Source organism: Camarhynchus parvulus, chromosome 5, assembly GCF_901933205.1.
Source record: "Camarhynchus parvulus chromosome 5, STF_HiC, whole genome shotgun sequence".
NCBI classification, from domain to species: domain Eukaryota; kingdom Metazoa; phylum Chordata; class Aves; order Passeriformes; family Thraupidae; genus Camarhynchus; species Camarhynchus parvulus.
The window spans coordinates 22,518,889-22,535,545 of record NC_044575.1 but is presented as its reverse complement, the minus strand read 5'-3'; the positions used below and the strand labels follow the sequence as shown (position 1 = coordinate 22,535,545).

The following is a 16,657-nucleotide window of genomic DNA, read 5'->3' as shown; positions in this document are numbered from 1 at the left end:
ATCTCAAGCCACAGGAGTGAAACTCAATCTGAACAGCCAGTGCTGGTCTCCTTCCCATTGGCTGCAGCTGCTCCTGCCAGTCCAGCTCACATGGCTCCCAGGAATTCTAGTCAGGCTCCCCAGCTCCCAAGGTCACGGTGCCAACTGCCCACCCCTGCCCGCCGGTATGCAGCTTATAAATACCCCAGGGAGAGACAATTGGCTGCAGTCACAGCCTCGGGATGCCTCGGCTGTCTCCTTCCTCTCTGGCCATCTCCTTAGACAAGCACTGGTGGTGGTGGGCTAGCTTGGGAGGAAGCAGAGTCAGAATAATAGCTTTAGGAAAAATATATGTCTTAAAAGTCAGTGTGAACAAGGCAACTTCAGTGTGTACACACGTGCAGCTGCAGCGTTACACTTGCAACAATGGACTTGATACTTTGCTAGGTACGAAATTAGCCTCCCTTTTGAGGACCTCAGTTGGCATCATGGACTGTTTTTATGGACATAGGTCAGCTCTGTCACAGATTTGCTGCAAATACACCTCTGACTTCCTAATTTTAGGGACAAGGAGCTAACCATGCTGAAAACCTTTGTTCTTGACTGAATGTTGCTCCCTGTCATCAGATGAGTGTGGCAGTCCTCCAAAAGTTTCCAACAGAAGTTGTCAACAGCACTGCTTAAGTTCTGCATCCAGAACTTGATGATCTTTTATGATGAATAACAATAAAGACACAGAAGAACAGGCGTCTGCACTTTTTGGTTGCAGGAGAGGTGTTAGCCCCATTAAAAGATAGCTTTATGTCTCCCACACTCTGTTGAAAAAATCAGACTGGTTCCTCTAGGAGTCACATTTAATACTCTCACCAATGTGCTGCAGCCTTGGTGGTCCAGAGATTTATTCAGTCCTTCTTAAGAAGATACACCAAACCTGGGAGGAGGGGGGCAGGTGGAGAATGCTACAGGGATATTGAATGTTTTTCAGATGCAGAAGTTCCAGGAACCAGTTTTGTGATCCTTTTACTGAGCAAAGAGAAGCAATTTGAAATTTTAACAGACCTGCCTGCAAAACCAGTCATGTCTCCAGCTGCCTCCCTGATTCTTGGTGAATTTTGTTGCAATTCTTCCCCAAGCAAAGGTAAATACCCACAGAATCAACTCAAAGGTACCAATCAGACTATCTTGGTCTGTCAACAAAAACCTAAGGGAGCCTTCCTGAGGTAATATCCTTAAAGAAAGCAGGACACAAAATAAAGAACAATAGTCTACCCAGAGGCTTTACATCATAGCACTCATGATCTTAAGGGGTTACATCTGTCCTTTATCCAAAATTCCCTCAGAAAAATATTTCAAAAAGAAAAATGTTTTAAATTGTAGAAGGGTTTTGCTACAATAAGACTGATTCTCTTTTGGGAGCTCATATAAAGTATGATATTTGCATTATTTAACTTAGTTTTGTTTTTCAGAGATGTAATGTGCTAGATGATATTTCAGCATAGATTATATGTAGTCTCAAACTCTGGAAGTAGAAATTATGGAAAAATCTACAGAACCTGAAGAAAACTAATGGTGAGGCACTGCTGGTTAATGTGCAAAAATCACTTCAGCAGCACTGTTGAAATTATTAGCTAGGTACTTTATAGATTTTAGGACTTGCATAAAAGTCCGATTCAGAATATTAAAAAAATCTCTCCTCCTTGCAGTAATTCTTTTGTCTCTTAGATGTAGGTGGTGGAATGGAAACAAGATGCAGAAGATCAGTCCCCATGGAAGAAAATGACAATGGTGAGGCCATTCAGATTTCTAGACTTGGAGAAGCGGCCAGGAAAGCAGCCACTGGAGCCTGCTATGTAACAAGCCTGCTATGTAACAAGCTACGAATCAAGCCAGGACTCAGGAATGGGGAAAGCAAAAATTTTATCATTCTTGGTAGATCAGACTATTTTGCAAAATTAACCTTCCACAGGTGAGCTCCCTGTAACACAAACTCATCCTGATATTCTTTTGGACCACGTCAGCGAAGCACTGTTCCCTTCCCCACACAGCACAGCCAAAATGAAGAGGGTGCCTTGCAGCCTGACAAAACCCATCTAACAGGGAGATGATCTGCCCTGCATTTTGTTAACCTCACTTTAGCTCCTTGCTTTTGAGCACTATGAAACAGTGCTTAGTTTCTTAGGAATCAATTTGCAACTCACCTGTTGCAATACCCTAGTAAAGTAAGGGCTAAATCCATCAAGTTCAAACAGGTCATTTTCAAAAAACCAGGAACATGTTCTGATATGGAACATACCACTCTGAGCCCAGCTGCAGCTGCCTAAATAAGGAGGGATAAAAGATCAGCATTGCCTGCCTGTGCTACTTCAAAAAAAGCAATGGCATCTGTCTGTGACTCAAGATAGCTGTAATTCATTGAAGATTCAGGTACAGCTTCTACAGTCAATGATCCACAGTTTCTCCTCAGGAAGTGCAAATAAATGAGCCTGAATGGTGCTTGGTAACATCCAGTTAGGGAATCTTACCTGTCATACATGCAGTGGCTCATGCACACATTTCTTCAGTGACCACACTGACCTGCTTCTCCTCCTCCCCTCTGCTCTCCATAATGCCCCCAGTGACTCCTGGCTGCATGAAGAGAGCAGAATGTGGCAGGTAAAATCAGGAAGACTGGAGTCAAAACAAATAGTGAAAGGTGGAGGTGGATGTGAGAGGAAAAAGGTTTCTCCTAGAACATTCAGCACCAGGATTTCATCTACAACTTCATGTATTTCCTACAAATGCTGATAAATGTAACAACAATGTGAAAATGCTGATTATTTTCAGAGATTATTATACTGGCTCTTGGGTGCAGTTTGATTGTGTACAGATTGGTGGTGGCCTTTTAAATGGAAGAAAAAACCTTAAAAAAAATAAAAAGCCCCTCTGACCCAAGAGAGATCTGATGTCAGTTCTGTAAGATGTAGCTGGCAAAGCTTTGATTGTGTAAGACAAGGTGAGTGAACTTTCTGCACAAGCTGGAATCTTCCATTTAACCTAAACAAACCCTTTTTCTGATTCAATTGTTTCTCTCCATCCTTGGCCTCAAGTTCTATCTAAACTGAAACCCCTGCAGCCTCTCTCCTCAACAGCTGCAAATTAACTGCAGGGATGCCAGGGCAGTCTGCAACAGGTGGCTCTGTGCCTCATGCCCCAATTGGTGTGCTCAGGGCAAGGAATGCAGCGCTGAATCCTGATGCTTTGCAAGTGCTCTCAGATTTACAATCATGTAGGAAGTGATGGGGTGAAACAGAGTATGCCAGATTACACAGGAAAAGGACATGAAGGAGAAACATGGCTGTTCTAAAAACGATTGCAAGTCTCCAAGATGCAAGACAGAAGGAAGGAATAACATCAGGGAATTTTAGGAGCTTTCAGAAATGCAGCAAAATCATGGCCATTGTGGTACTTTCCTTCTGAGAGAGGCAATAATCATGTCAAACTTGTGGCAGGTTTCGAAATGCTTTGGCTATGCCAAATACTTTTTATTAATTTGAAATGAGATATCATAAAATATATCTTAGTTCTAAGAGCAAAGTAGGGAGCCTTGGCTTATCACTAGTAAGTAATCCAAACCCAGTTGCAGTTTCCCTGTGTAGTGTTTCCAGGATGAGGAGCGCTGAGGGCTGCAGGTACTTGATGCTGCAGAACCAGGACAGATTCAGACAGCTTGGCAGTGCTCCTAGAAGGGGAAGGAGGCAGTGGCAAGTGTGCAGCTTGTGAGAGTGGCATAAGCTGGTGCCTCTCTAACCCCATGCAGCACCACGCACTGGTGCTGCTCCTGCAGAGCTGAGGCTGCTGCTCTGCCCAAGGTATTGAGCCCCTGAAACACCCCAAAGCACAAGTGCATGGACAGGCACGTGGCTGTATGGCATCAGTTCTGTGAGGCTGGATACGCCCACTCCTCACTCCCAAGTGTTGGACATGTTTGCATTATCCAAGATCCTCAGCTTTTCTGAATCTAAGGGGGACTTGAATGTCAAATGATCCAAAATGGATGTATATCAACCAGAAAACCTTCTCCATTTCCACTCAAAGGAGCTCATTTACACAGAAATAAATGTCCAGGGTGATATTGCACATCCAGAACAAGTGGTACTGGGCCATGAATATTTTTGTGTCTCACAGCTAAGAAACTAAAATAGTTCTCTCATCTTTCTCTTCATCTTCTCACACTTGAACCCCAAAAAGAACCTCAAGCTTAAGACACAAATACAACACACAAGGACTCTTCTCAAACAGTTTAATAGCAAATAAACAAAGGAAGGTACCACACTTGGCATATACAAAATGACTTGTTGTCGGTGTGTCTGTGCAATTAAAACAGCTTTAAGTTGCCCTTTGGGACAAAAAAAAAAAACACACACACAAAAGGAAGAAAATTCCTTTAACACATACTCGCTTGTTCCAAACTTGTAACAAATCTTTTCATTTTTAAATCCACTACACAAACTCTGTGATCAGATCAGAAAAGCAACACGCGCTCCTCTGCTTTTTAAACCATTAAAGTAAAATCTGTAATTCTCTACAGAGTACAACACAATTTCACACAAAAAGACATTTTGTTTTGCAAATCAAAACAAGAAAAAAAAGGAACAGCTCAAACAAGGTAAAGAAAAGCATTTCTACGACTGAACCACGACTTTGAGTTGATTAAATCCCGTTAACTGCAGAACAGACTCTACATTTGGTCATAGTGGCAATTTGTTTTCTCATCACATTGTGAATCACTTTACATTGTTTTCTAGTAGAAAAGGCAAAAAACTGTACAAAACCCCTAGTGTTAAATACAATGTTTGTACCAATAAAAAAGCCCACAGGTTTGTCTCCAAAATGTAAATTTTCTTTTTAAATTATTCACAAAAAGCAGCCAAAAATCAGAAAGGCAGCTGCTGCTCCACTGTCTCAAATCCATTAAAACCACCACAGAACAATTAAAACAACCAAAGGAAGAAAAGGAAAGAAGAAAGGAAAGAAACACCCAACATTTGGCATTTTGGTTTTCTTCAGATATTTTTCCACAGGCTTCCCCAAGGTTCCTTACAGAACCAAACGCACACGTACAGAAATGTACTGGCAGCTCCTCCACACACTGCAGGGTATCAGTGCCCCCTGGCACACAGCCCTGTGCATTCAGACTGTGGGACTAACAGCAGCCAGCCCCCAACCCTACTTCCCAAATAAACCAGTCTCTACCCTTTTTCATTCAGCCTCACGATTCACTCCCAGGTACATGTATCATATTCAAATTGTTCTCTTTTGTAAGCAGATTAAGGACTGTCTTCACAACTCTGGTCAACACCTAGTGAGAATACAGTATCCTCAACCAACTCAGGAGTAGGATAGAAAACAATCTTTGCATCTTTACATTATCCCAAACACTGGACAAAATGAAGATTTCTATCCAAACTTTACTTGTTTTCTCAGCAAAACCCCTTCTCCTGGAATTCCATTTCACATTATTTCAACTGTTAAGATACCTACATTAGCCTGCTGCTGCTTCTGACTGAAACTTCATCACAGCACACACTCTTCAGGTGCCTTCATCTAGAAGCTACTTCCCAGTTTCTACCTGTGCAGATGGTACGTAGGGCAGGGGAAGCCTGCTACCCAGAGAGCAGTAACCTGTTCTAGTTCATCCTGCAAGCCATCAGAACTGCTCAGCTCATTACCCAATTAAAAACTAAACAAAAACTAAAAAAATCTCCGCAGAGATTCCCCAGCTAAGGCCCTTGAAAAGAGAGCTGGGGATGGTACCCTGTTCAGGTAACAGCTTCAAAGGCTGTTGTATTGTGCTTGTCATTTGGGAAAAGAGCCAGCAGTTGTAGGATCAGTGTTACAAATGCTTTCTCTGGGAAATTTAAAACACTTAATTTCATGACCTAACCTAGATCCTTCCAGAATCCTGCCACCAAACTCTGACTGATGGTATTAGATTAGGGCTGGACTTCACAGAAATGTGCCGAGTTGTGCAAAATGCTCAGTGTTTGAAATGAGCCCTAGCTTCAGACAGCTTTGGAAACAGAAATATTCTGAGTTTCCCCACCTTCCTGTTCCCAGCTATCCCCTTCCACCAAAACTTCCACTAGGGGAACAGTGTAACCAAGCACCCTCAGAGCTTCTGACAGCACTGGAGATGGAGCAAGGTCCAGGTGCTCTGTCAGGCAGACAGTCTAAGTGCACAGGTAGATGCCCTCAGGTGGCTTCTGATCAGATATTTGTCATACCAAAACCACCAATTTAAAGGATACCTTTGAAACCCATTAAATTGCTCAGTTTTTGCACAAACTATAGAAAACAGAGAGGTGAAGGTGATATATACGAGGGTGTGAAGAAAACAGCAGGAAACATGCACAACATTTCTGGGCACTATCTTAGTTTGAAAGATTAAAACAAAAACATCACATTTTGCTGAGGAGATTGTAGTTACAAAAAAACCAAGCATGCCAGAGCTTAACAAAATACAACACCAATTTTGATCAAATTTTCACTGCAGACTGATAATCACACAGGGAAGCAGGGGAAAAAATAAAAATAATAATTAAAAAAATCAGTAAATGTCAGGGCAAAAAATGTAGCTACAATCAGAGGAAAACGTAGTTCAAGTGTTTTCTGCTGATGCCACTTCAAGTCACAAGTTTGAACTCATAAAAACACATGCTGTCTCCTCAAGCACAGAAACCAGATCAGCAAAATGTGACTAGGAAGTCTCCTGAAAGATTGAGTCACACCATATAATTGACTTTTTCTTTGAACTGTGTTTTTAAAACTAAGCACACAGAAAAAACTAAGCCTAGAAAGTGATTGGCTGTATGTTCACAGAAATACAAATACTCCACAAGGTATGCTAGCAAGGCTGCTCTGAAGACAAATTACAAAGAATCAGATTCACAAAATCAAGTGGTTATCTTACGAAGGTCTAGAAAAATAGAAATTCTTTTATATTCAAATGCAAGTTTAAATATTCCCCTTCAGCAGTCTTTCTAGCAAAACCAATTTGGCAGCACAAAAAAAAAAAAAAAAAAAAAAAAAAAAAAAAAAAAAAAAAGAAAAGAAACAAACATAATAAAAATACACATCAGCATCAAAGGTCAACACAAGGTCAAAGGTGAGAGTTCAAGCATCAGAGAAGCTGAAGAGACAAGGATTTGGACGATGTACTTGAACGCCACATCGACATGCTTTAGGCACAACGATGAACAAACGGCAGGAATCTAGAAAAAAAAACAAACCAGAAAGAGGGAGACCCACTGAGTTACACAGAGCAGTACATCCAAACACGGAGAGAGAGAACAAGAATGGGCACTTACAATGAGATCTCCTGGGGAAGGGAGTTGACAGGGAAGGGCAGCACATGCCAACGATGGACAAGTAAAAGTCAAAGTACATGAAGGACACCAAGTAAACATCAAACTGCCAGAAACCAAATGGAAGCAGAGGCCTGGATTTCCCTCTCAGCACCCAGTCTGTGGAGTGTTCCACAGCCTACTGACACACTGGTTAGAATGCCCCGTGCCCAGTGTGTCTACTACCTTTGTCTAGAACAGAGTTAAACTCCCTCCCCAGGAGACTGATTCCAAAAAATATGACTCCAGGGCAAACACTTGCCCACAGAGACTGAGACCATGAGAGACAAGACAGAGGACACAAGGGATTCACAGGTGGTTTGACATTTGAGACTTTTCTTGCACTCTAACATGGGAAGTTCTTAGGCAGTAGTAGCCCAGCAAATCCATGTTCTTTCCTTTAGCTACAGTTTCTTCTCATTCCCTAGGAGCCCATGTAACTGGGGGTGGGTGATTTGGAAAAGGGAAAAAAAAAGATTATATAAGACAAAAAGCCCACACATCAGAGAAGAATTCCTTTAAGACTTGACTGCAAGTTAAGACTTGTCCTAGCTGAGCACTTGTCATACCATTAGACCTGCACAGGGATTTTCCATTCCCAACCTTTTATGTAACAGCCCTCAGCTCCCTGGCTTCATGAGGAGGAGATTTTGGGCTCTGAGAAGCTCTACAGTCACTGTTGCCAGTTTGATGAGCAGAAAAAATGTGTTTCCTGAAATTTTCTTGAAGAGTTTATAAAAAAATAATTCTTATATTAAATGATATAAATAGCACTGTTCCCTCCCCTCAGCTTGTGAGCTGCAAGAGACAAGGAACATTTTGGGATGAGAGCGGGAGGCAGAAGAGAGAGGATATGGTTTGTTTTCTTATTCTGTCTCCCCACACCCCCAACTCCCCTTTAGCTCCTGTTTGTGGCCTTAATCTTCATCACATTTCCAAGCTTCTGGTTACAGACTAGAACAAGATGAGATTTGCATATTATCTAACAATTTGAGAATAGCAAGTGTTGATTCTCATTCCAAAGCAACAAGAAACACATTGTCTACTAAATCAGCAATACTCCTCTTAGTAGAACTGCTGAGATTAATTTGCTTTTCACGCTTTCCAATAAAGGGAAAGGACTTTAGTCCAGAGTTTAAACCAACTCCAGTGAACAGAGTACAATGCAACTCTTGCACTTGTTTCTGTATTCAAGAAATACTCTAAATAATTTGCAGATAGGTGCAAGATTTCACTTTTAAATCAGGAAAGCAAATTCACATTGAACTGAGGCATGAGAAACAACAAGAAGCATGAAACCAAGTGACATCTTAGCATGCACCACTGATACCCTCTGTGTGATCTGTCTGGGGATTTTCTTGATCTAGATTTTTCAAATATTTCTCTCAGCTATGTTGAGGGCAAAGACTGAGTTTTATCAAAGCCCTATGGAAAGACTGGCCTATAAAAACACAACCATGAGATGCTGGACAAGGTCTTAAAGACTTGGAGAAAGTTATTCCAGTTTGTCCTTGTTTTATTCTCACAAAAATGATAATTCTGCCTTCTGTGTTTTATATTTTGTGGCAGGTATGCTAGGGATATCAATCATCTTTAGGTTTAAATGTCTGCAACAAGAAGCTTTCAAAGCATTTTACCTGTTCATAGTTGCACCCTTCATTTGCAATTTCCTCTATCCACGTTGGTTTTAGGTATTTTCAAATAAAATACAACAAATTCATTCTGCTTTGTTGTTCTTCCCTAATCCACAGCCATTACCACTTCAGTTAGATTCAGCTTGCATGATAAAATTATCATATGTGACTTTGAGTATTCAGGTGAAAAGCTTTTTCCTGATAGATGCATTTGCCAGTGAGAGTCTTCTGAGCTGGTATTGTTTAATAATGCCAGCTTTGTAGTATAAAAAAGCTAAACTACAAAGACCTATCCTATTTTGGACTGTTGATTATCTAGGGGACTGAAGAAATGATGATTTCATTTACTATAGTACTGACACTAATCAGTATCAGACTAAGTTCATAATTCTTTCACCTTATTACAGCAGTAAAATCAAGTATCTCCTGAGAAAAAGAATAAATCTATGAAGTAGACCATTTCCACCTTGTAAACTGAAAATATTTTAAGTATTTCCTGGTGGCACATGTAATAAGGAATTCTATTTTATCAGAAATTCTTTTAGCTTTTCTTGTAGAAAATCAGGTTCTTTGGTTTTAAGCATATAGCATACTTTGTCCATGTGGCTGCTTCAGCCAACCTTCTGCAGTTTATTTGAACTCCCCCGACTCTTGTCTTACTATCCAGGAAATAGAGCATTTGACACTCATTTCATTTGCACTTAAATGAGAACATGATATGAACTAAAAATTTAAAAGCCCCAAGTCCCCAGAATCCCAGACTTTTCTGCTAATAAGTGAGGAAGAAAACTGGCTTAAGACTGAAAGGCAAGAGCAGCTTAAATCCCCACAATCAGCAGCAGCCACCAAACAGACACAGCAATGTTGACTTTATCTGATCAGTTTTGTTATCAGAAAAAAAAATCTGCCCAAGTCACAAACTTGATACATTTATTAACTTTGGCAACATACACATTGATACACCAAGAAAGTGAAATCTGAAACAAATACACAAAAAGGGCAACATCTTCAGCTGGTGAAAACTGATGCAGCTCTACTGCGTTCAGAGAGCTGAACTGCATTGATTCAAACCATCTGAGGATCACATCTTTTAAAATTTAACCTGCATAGATTGATTTTCTTTTTCTTTTTGGCAATACTTATAGTTACGCCAGTAAGGCACAAGAGCTAGCCCAAGTTAGGTGTCTTAAGGTGATTATGTCTGGGAGGAGTCACTGATCAAACTAAGCCACAGAGTAAACTGGTGAATCTCCTAAAATTAATAGGAGTTGCACCCATTTGCAACTGTGCCAAGCTTGATCTGTAAGTTACAGTATTAAGGACACAGTATGGGATGAAGAAGCTAAAATATCTAATTTTGGGCAACTGAAATGACTAGTAAAGAGGCCAGAGCATCAGGTTAAAAGAAAAACAGGACAAAGGTCTTGGATAGTACAGTGGGGTAGGATGCAAAGAAGGTAAGAGTGACTGTAGAGACCCCAGAGCACAGTGCTCTCCTCCACTGGTTCACAGCATTCATCCTCCTTGTTTAGCAGTTGTTGGGCTGCAAACAGGCCACTGAAAATCAGTAGTTTCAATCATGCACATCATTATGTGTGTAAAACAATCACATTCAGGATTCTACAAAACCCTGGCCTTTTTTTCCAGTGAAATAATTTAGGTAATAAATATTCTCCACCCTGGAGCGGTATAAAACTTCTATAAAAATAGAAACAACATTCTTGGTTACAGCAGGTTGCACTTGGAGCAGTTGCTCCCAACTATGTTTTTTTTTTTTTTTTTTTTCCTTTTTTTGAAAAGTATATAATTTATATATATATATATAAAAAAATCCCATTATCACCCTGGAGGCCTTCACACTCCAACATTCTTTTCTCAGAAAACCAGGACACATCTTTCCTATGGTGCAGAATTCAAGTGTACATGGTTCACTTCAGTGTATGTTTACATTTCTAGAGAGATTCAAATAATTAACATAGAAGGGTACCACATGCCAGCATAACTGGGAAATTTGGCAATCTGGCCTTTGAAACTTTGCCACCACAAAATTATTTAAATAATACTGACAGATTTATTTGTCTGCCATCAATATGGACAGACTGACATTAACTGTCTGATTTTCAATTTAAGAACTGGAAAGGGCTCCCCTCGGATGTTACATATCAGGCCTTGTAATTCTGAGGTTTGAGGTCCCAGGGGGCCCAGTCCCTGGAAATGCCCAAGATTCCCAGCAGATCACGGCACACAAGTGGGGATTCAGACCTGAGATCTCAGGTTTGATGGGTTTAGTGCTCCTCCTGCTGGAGCAGAACACAAAGTCCTGACCCCACGTCTGACCCACACACATAATTTAGCAGCTGGCTCCCAGACTGCAGTGTTCGCTGGAGTCCCGGGAAACAGCCTTACAACTCAGGAATACAAAGAAAACAAGGAAAAAGAGATATTATGAGGTAAATCGAACTTCTGTTAAAGACACAGAAATTGTAAACTTCTTCTTGTGACAGAGGTGGATTTTGGTGGTTATAAAATGGAACTCTACACAGATTTCTTGAAACAGCTCAGGCCAGAGTGTCAAAGTCCTTTGAGCCCCCTAAACCCAGTGAATATCAAAGGCCCTTAGAAATCCACTAGCAATTTCACTGGTGTGCAGAAGTGTGTGTTCAGTTAAGGGGTGCGTTCCATTTTCCTTCCATATAAAAGATAACAGCTTGTACCAAAAGGCAGAAAAAGACTGAATGGCTCAATACTCTGGTTCCACAGCTCCTGGTTTAGCCTGTTTAGCACTGGTACACACCACCGTAAAGGAAAACTGCAGCAGAGAGATACACCTAATTACTAGACCAAGTCACCGCATGGATTTTGTTCATTAAAAAAAAAATCAACAAAAAACCCCAACAAAACAGGAAGTTATCATTTCAATAAACAATCAGCACTTACATTATGCTTATGAAAAGGAATTCATAGCAATCTCTGCAAAAAAAGGACATTATTCCACAGAAATGGGTAATGTGATCAACTGTTAAGAAGAAAAATCATCAAAATTTCTGCAGGTTACCAGGGATCTAAAGTTTATTGTTTTCAGACCCAGATGTATTCATGACTAAGCTGCCTCTACCTTTCCACAAAACCTAGATGAAGTACATAGGTTAAGTTTTCTTATACATGGAGAAATTCACTGCATCTCATTAATATTCCACTGTAGACAGAGAGTGAAATTTTCTGGGCAGAGACATTATCTAATGGTTTTATAAAGTGCTGTGTACATTCACACTGCTATATAAACCCTAGTTTATATACAGCAAAGAAAAAAAAATCACTGCAGTTTTCCTCTGGCTTGTTAATGTGTTCACCCTTTTAGCCCGTCTCCTGCTTTAGAGATGATTTACTAAATCCCCACTGTGGCATACAGTTAAGGAAATTTCAAAGAGCAGATGGGGCATGACAAAGGCTACATGGAGTCGATTCTTTCTCACCCAGGACTCTGTTCTCTGTTCTCCTTGCCCATCTTTGTTTTCATCAGCTGTTCTGTGTTATTTCTGCTTTCCCTTCTCCTCTCTACCCCAAGGCAGTGTGGTGTCAGTTTCTGCTGCTCCCTTTAACCTTCTCTCCCCACCCCAAGGAGCTGGCATTGGTCCTTCTCAACACACACTGGTTACAAACACAGCAAACTTCAAATAAGGGAGGAAAAAAAAAACAAAACAAAACTAAACTAAACAAAAAAACCTCAGCGATATGGCACCTAAACTCCAAAGTAAAACACTGGAAACAAAAGCACAAACTTGTCCTCCATCCGAAGCAGGATTCTCAGCAGAGGCTGCAGCAGTGTCTTCAAGGGAAGATGTGCCAGATAGAAGGCATGGATCAGCTTCCAGGACTGTAAAAACACAGCCTTAGGGCTTCGAATCACTAAGTGCGCTCCTCTCCAACTTACCAGAAGATCCTTCTCACTCCAGTCCCGGAGGGGAGGGGTGCTCAGTATGGCTTGCTGTCGTTCTTGGAGCGCTTGAGCTGGACTTTCAGCCGCTTCATGCCGATCTGGAAGCCGTTCATTGACTGAATGGCAGCCTGCGCAGAGACAGGATTGTCGTAACTTACAAAACCTGAGGAGAGGAAAACACACAGTTACCCCATGCCAGAGCTGCCCAAAACGGCTACTCACAACTGGAAATGCAGGCCCTCACAAGGTCAGAGAGGTTTGCATGAAGTGCCACTTTCAGAAGCTCACAATTGTTTCAGACTCCTCATAACAGCTTCTAAAGGCTCTCAAACAAGCACTGCTTTCTGACATATGGAACTTCGGCCAGAAGATATACACAGCTCAGGAAATTAACATTTTTTAGTCAATCAACAAAATAAGTACTGCTGTTTATAAGAACTCATACCTGGGACAAAACCAAACCTGGAAAAATGTTCATCCAGATGCAAAAGCTCATTTAAGACACAAGATGGAAATCACCCTCATGACATTATGGGAGAAGGTATGTTTGGAACGACATAGCTGCCAAGGAAGGGTAGCACTGGTACCACTATTGTGTTTAGGTTGCTCTCAGATGGGAGGTTGCATATCATTCCTGGAAAAAATTATCCTGAAAATAAACTTCTCCAGAGTTTGGAAGGAGCCTATTTTAAATAACTCCACTCAATGTCTGGAGTGAGAATAACTCCCACTCCAGTCAATGGCTATGTGTCCATATATAGGTGTTACAGCTGAATGATCAGCATATATCTGTGCTCTCACAAATCATCAGATTGTCCACATCTCTTGGCTCAAATAGGAAAAAATCCATGATTTTATGTAGACACAAAGCTATCAAAACCATAGAGAAAGGGCATACATCTCCTAATCCATCACAAGAAATCTCCATCTATCAAAACAGTCATGAGAGGTTACAGCACTACAAAAATGCAATATGGTACCCACAACAGTTATTTATAAAGATATAAACAGAAATAATTGATAACAATAATGTAGTGAGTAATATATACAAATCATTATTGAAATTATTGAAAAGATAGGATGAGGCAAGAGGAAGAACTATCTCAGGATTACAGTCTGCAAACACAAATAATAATCACATATCAGTCTGAGTTAGAAGGGATCCAAAAGGATCAAGGAATCCAACTCCTAAGTGAATGGCCCAAAAGGAGATTGAACCCACAACCTTGGCATTATTAGCACTCTAACCAACTGAGCTCATCTCAGTGAGAAATATCTAGGCCCAGAACACCATAATAGGGCCCAATAGAAAGAAATTGTGAAAAGCAAGAAGTCACATTGAAAATCAGGAAAATACAGTTTATTGCTGGAAGCAGCATTCGGTTTATTCATTTATTAGGGATATATAGAGATTCCCTACTTACTTAATAGTTAGACTAGGAAATATACTGAAAAAGAGATTACTATAAAAGCCACCTTTTTACAGATAATGATTTATTAGAATGACAAAATATCCTGAGTTGGAATGGATCCACAAAGATTACTGAAGTCCCTGTACAGGACACCCTGAGAATCACACTGTCCATCTGAGAGTATTTTCCAAACACTTCTTGAGCTCTGTCAGGCTGGTGCTGTGACCACTTCCCTGGGGAGCCTCTTCCACTGCCCATGCACCCTCTGGGTGAAAAACCTTTTTCTAATATCCGGTCTAAACCTCCCCTGACTCAGCTTCAGGCCTTTATCTTGGGTCCTGTCATTGGTCACCAGAGAAAAGAGATCAATGTCTGCCCCACTGCTTCCCCTTGAAGGAAGCTGTAGATCCAACATACCAAAACACTTGCTTAGATTGGTCTGCTTGTCAATGAAAACCTTGGCAGAGACGACATTTCCAAATGGCATGAACATCTGCAGCAGATCCTGATCCCCAAACTCCTGGGGAAGATGGTAGATAAACAGATTGGCTCCCTCTGGACCTTCAAACAAGTAGGAAAATAAATTCAGAAAGAGTATGGATACCACATACCCACTGCACAAAAAAAGGTGGATGAGCCAGTCAAGACAGATTTTCTAGATAAAACAATGAAACTGCTGTGCACAGTACTGCAAAGCACTTGGTTCCAGAATAAATGAGCATGACCCTTTGCTGGGATTGATCATTCAAATAATTCTAGCTCTTTCTGACCACTTTTGTTTGTACTTTACACATTGTGCCAAACTGGTTCACAGGTATTTGCTGTAATGACAACTGAACAGTAAGTTTGAAAGCTAGATAGTGACTGAACAAAAAATGGCTATGCAAAAATTGTGGTCCCAAAGCAACTAAGTAAATTTCCAAACAAAATACAAATAATCACATTGTTTGTAATCTGACAGATTCTCTTCTAAACATTTTGCTGGGAACTTACTCCTACATGCTACATTACTTTACATTACATATTAAATTTAACCTGAATCTATAGAGTGAAAAGACTGGCATAAGTAGCTGGCTGTTGGAAGAGGTGAAGGACCCAGAAAACAGCATTAACAAAACCACATCTGATTCTCTGACAGTGGGATCTGTCAGGCTGTAGACTCATATTTTCCTTCCCTCTGAGAACATGCAGGAGTACAATTAAGGAAGCAGTTAAGACTAGAAAAACCCCATGAGAAACATCCTGTATAAAAACTACTTTGGGCAGCCCTTAGTAGAAAGATCCCACAGACCTTTTTTATCTTCAGTAACTCCTAGATTCTAAAATATGACACCAAATTAAAAAAATCTGCAGGTAAAGTAGGTGCAAGGGCTAAGTTTGCCCTTTTGAAAACCCATCTCAAGTCGTTTCTACAATGTTCTGCCTACCTTCTTTTTGACTTCCCGCTGCACCAATACTCTGCTGTGTTAAGAGACTCTGGTTATAGAGTGTGGGCAGTGCAGCAGCAGCATATTGCTGGATTCCAGAATAAGCCTGTGTGAGGGCTTCCATTGTGCTACCTGTCCCATTTGAGAGACCACCACTGCCAAGTCCTCCATTTAAGGCTGCCATTCCTGTATAAGAAAGAGGAAATAAAAGATGACTGAGTGCTTCCACTGAGCCAGACCAACAACCTTTCAAATGCTCTGCACAATTACAGAAAGCAGGGAGCAAAAAAAAATCACCCCAGAGACCTATCACAGGCTGAGGAATGAGGAATCAGCTATTCCCTCAAGGCAGCACTACACATAACTTACCTGCTAAAGAGCTAACGTTGAGGCCTGCTGTAGCACCTGCCAGTGTCTGCAAAGCTCCAAGAGAAGCCATTGGATTAACAGAGGAGCTGCTACTGGAACTAGGTGAGGAACCTGCTATTAAAATAAAACAATTAAACTTCAACTAACATTTTTTAGTCCTGATAATTCAACTTCTTCATTAAGTTATTCCAGTAGAAAAAACTAGTAAGGAACAGATCCAGGCAACACAGAATACTTTATGTAAAACAAAAAAACCAAACCCACACAACTTGATTGATCATACTGCTTATATGTTCTTATACAAGAGCATATATGTTATGTTCTAAGCCCTTCCTACATTTTTAAAATTTCTACTTCATTATAACATCTACTCTTTGTAGCAATAATAATGTCAGTAAGTGTAAGACATGTAAGATTGAGACATTATATAAATATTGGCTAAACTCTGTATCTCAACATAAGTTAACCAGCAGATGCCCTGTTTCCTGCTGCCTAAAGTAAGAGTCACTTACTATGT

General features: G+C 40.6%; 1 protein-coding gene across 17 annotated transcripts in view; it reads right to left on the bottom strand.

The window, feature by feature from the left end:
- Positions 1-3,645: 3,645 nt before the first annotated feature.
- Positions 3,646-16,657, bottom strand: part of CELF1 (CUGBP Elav-like family member 1) — a 63,114-nt gene continuing 50,102 nt past the window's right edge. For 11 of the 17 annotated variants that reach the window (XM_030950607.1, XM_030950602.1, XM_030950604.1 and 8 more), the window contains 5 exons: positions 16,141-16,254; positions 15,772-15,957; positions 14,762-14,905; positions 12,927-13,095; positions 3,646-7,229 (listed from right to left, as the gene is read on the bottom strand). In XM_030950607.1, coding sequence (XP_030806467.1) covers positions 12,968-13,095; positions 14,762-14,905; positions 15,772-15,957; positions 16,141-16,254 — 572 coding nt within the window. In that variant the 3' untranslated portion in view covers positions 3,646-7,229; positions 12,927-12,967. Of the gene's footprint in view, positions 13,096-14,761; positions 14,906-15,771; positions 15,958-16,140; positions 16,255-16,657 lie in introns of all 17 variants that reach the window. The other 6 variants (XM_030950595.1, XM_030950599.1, XM_030950597.1 and 3 more) reach the window with 3 other exon arrangements.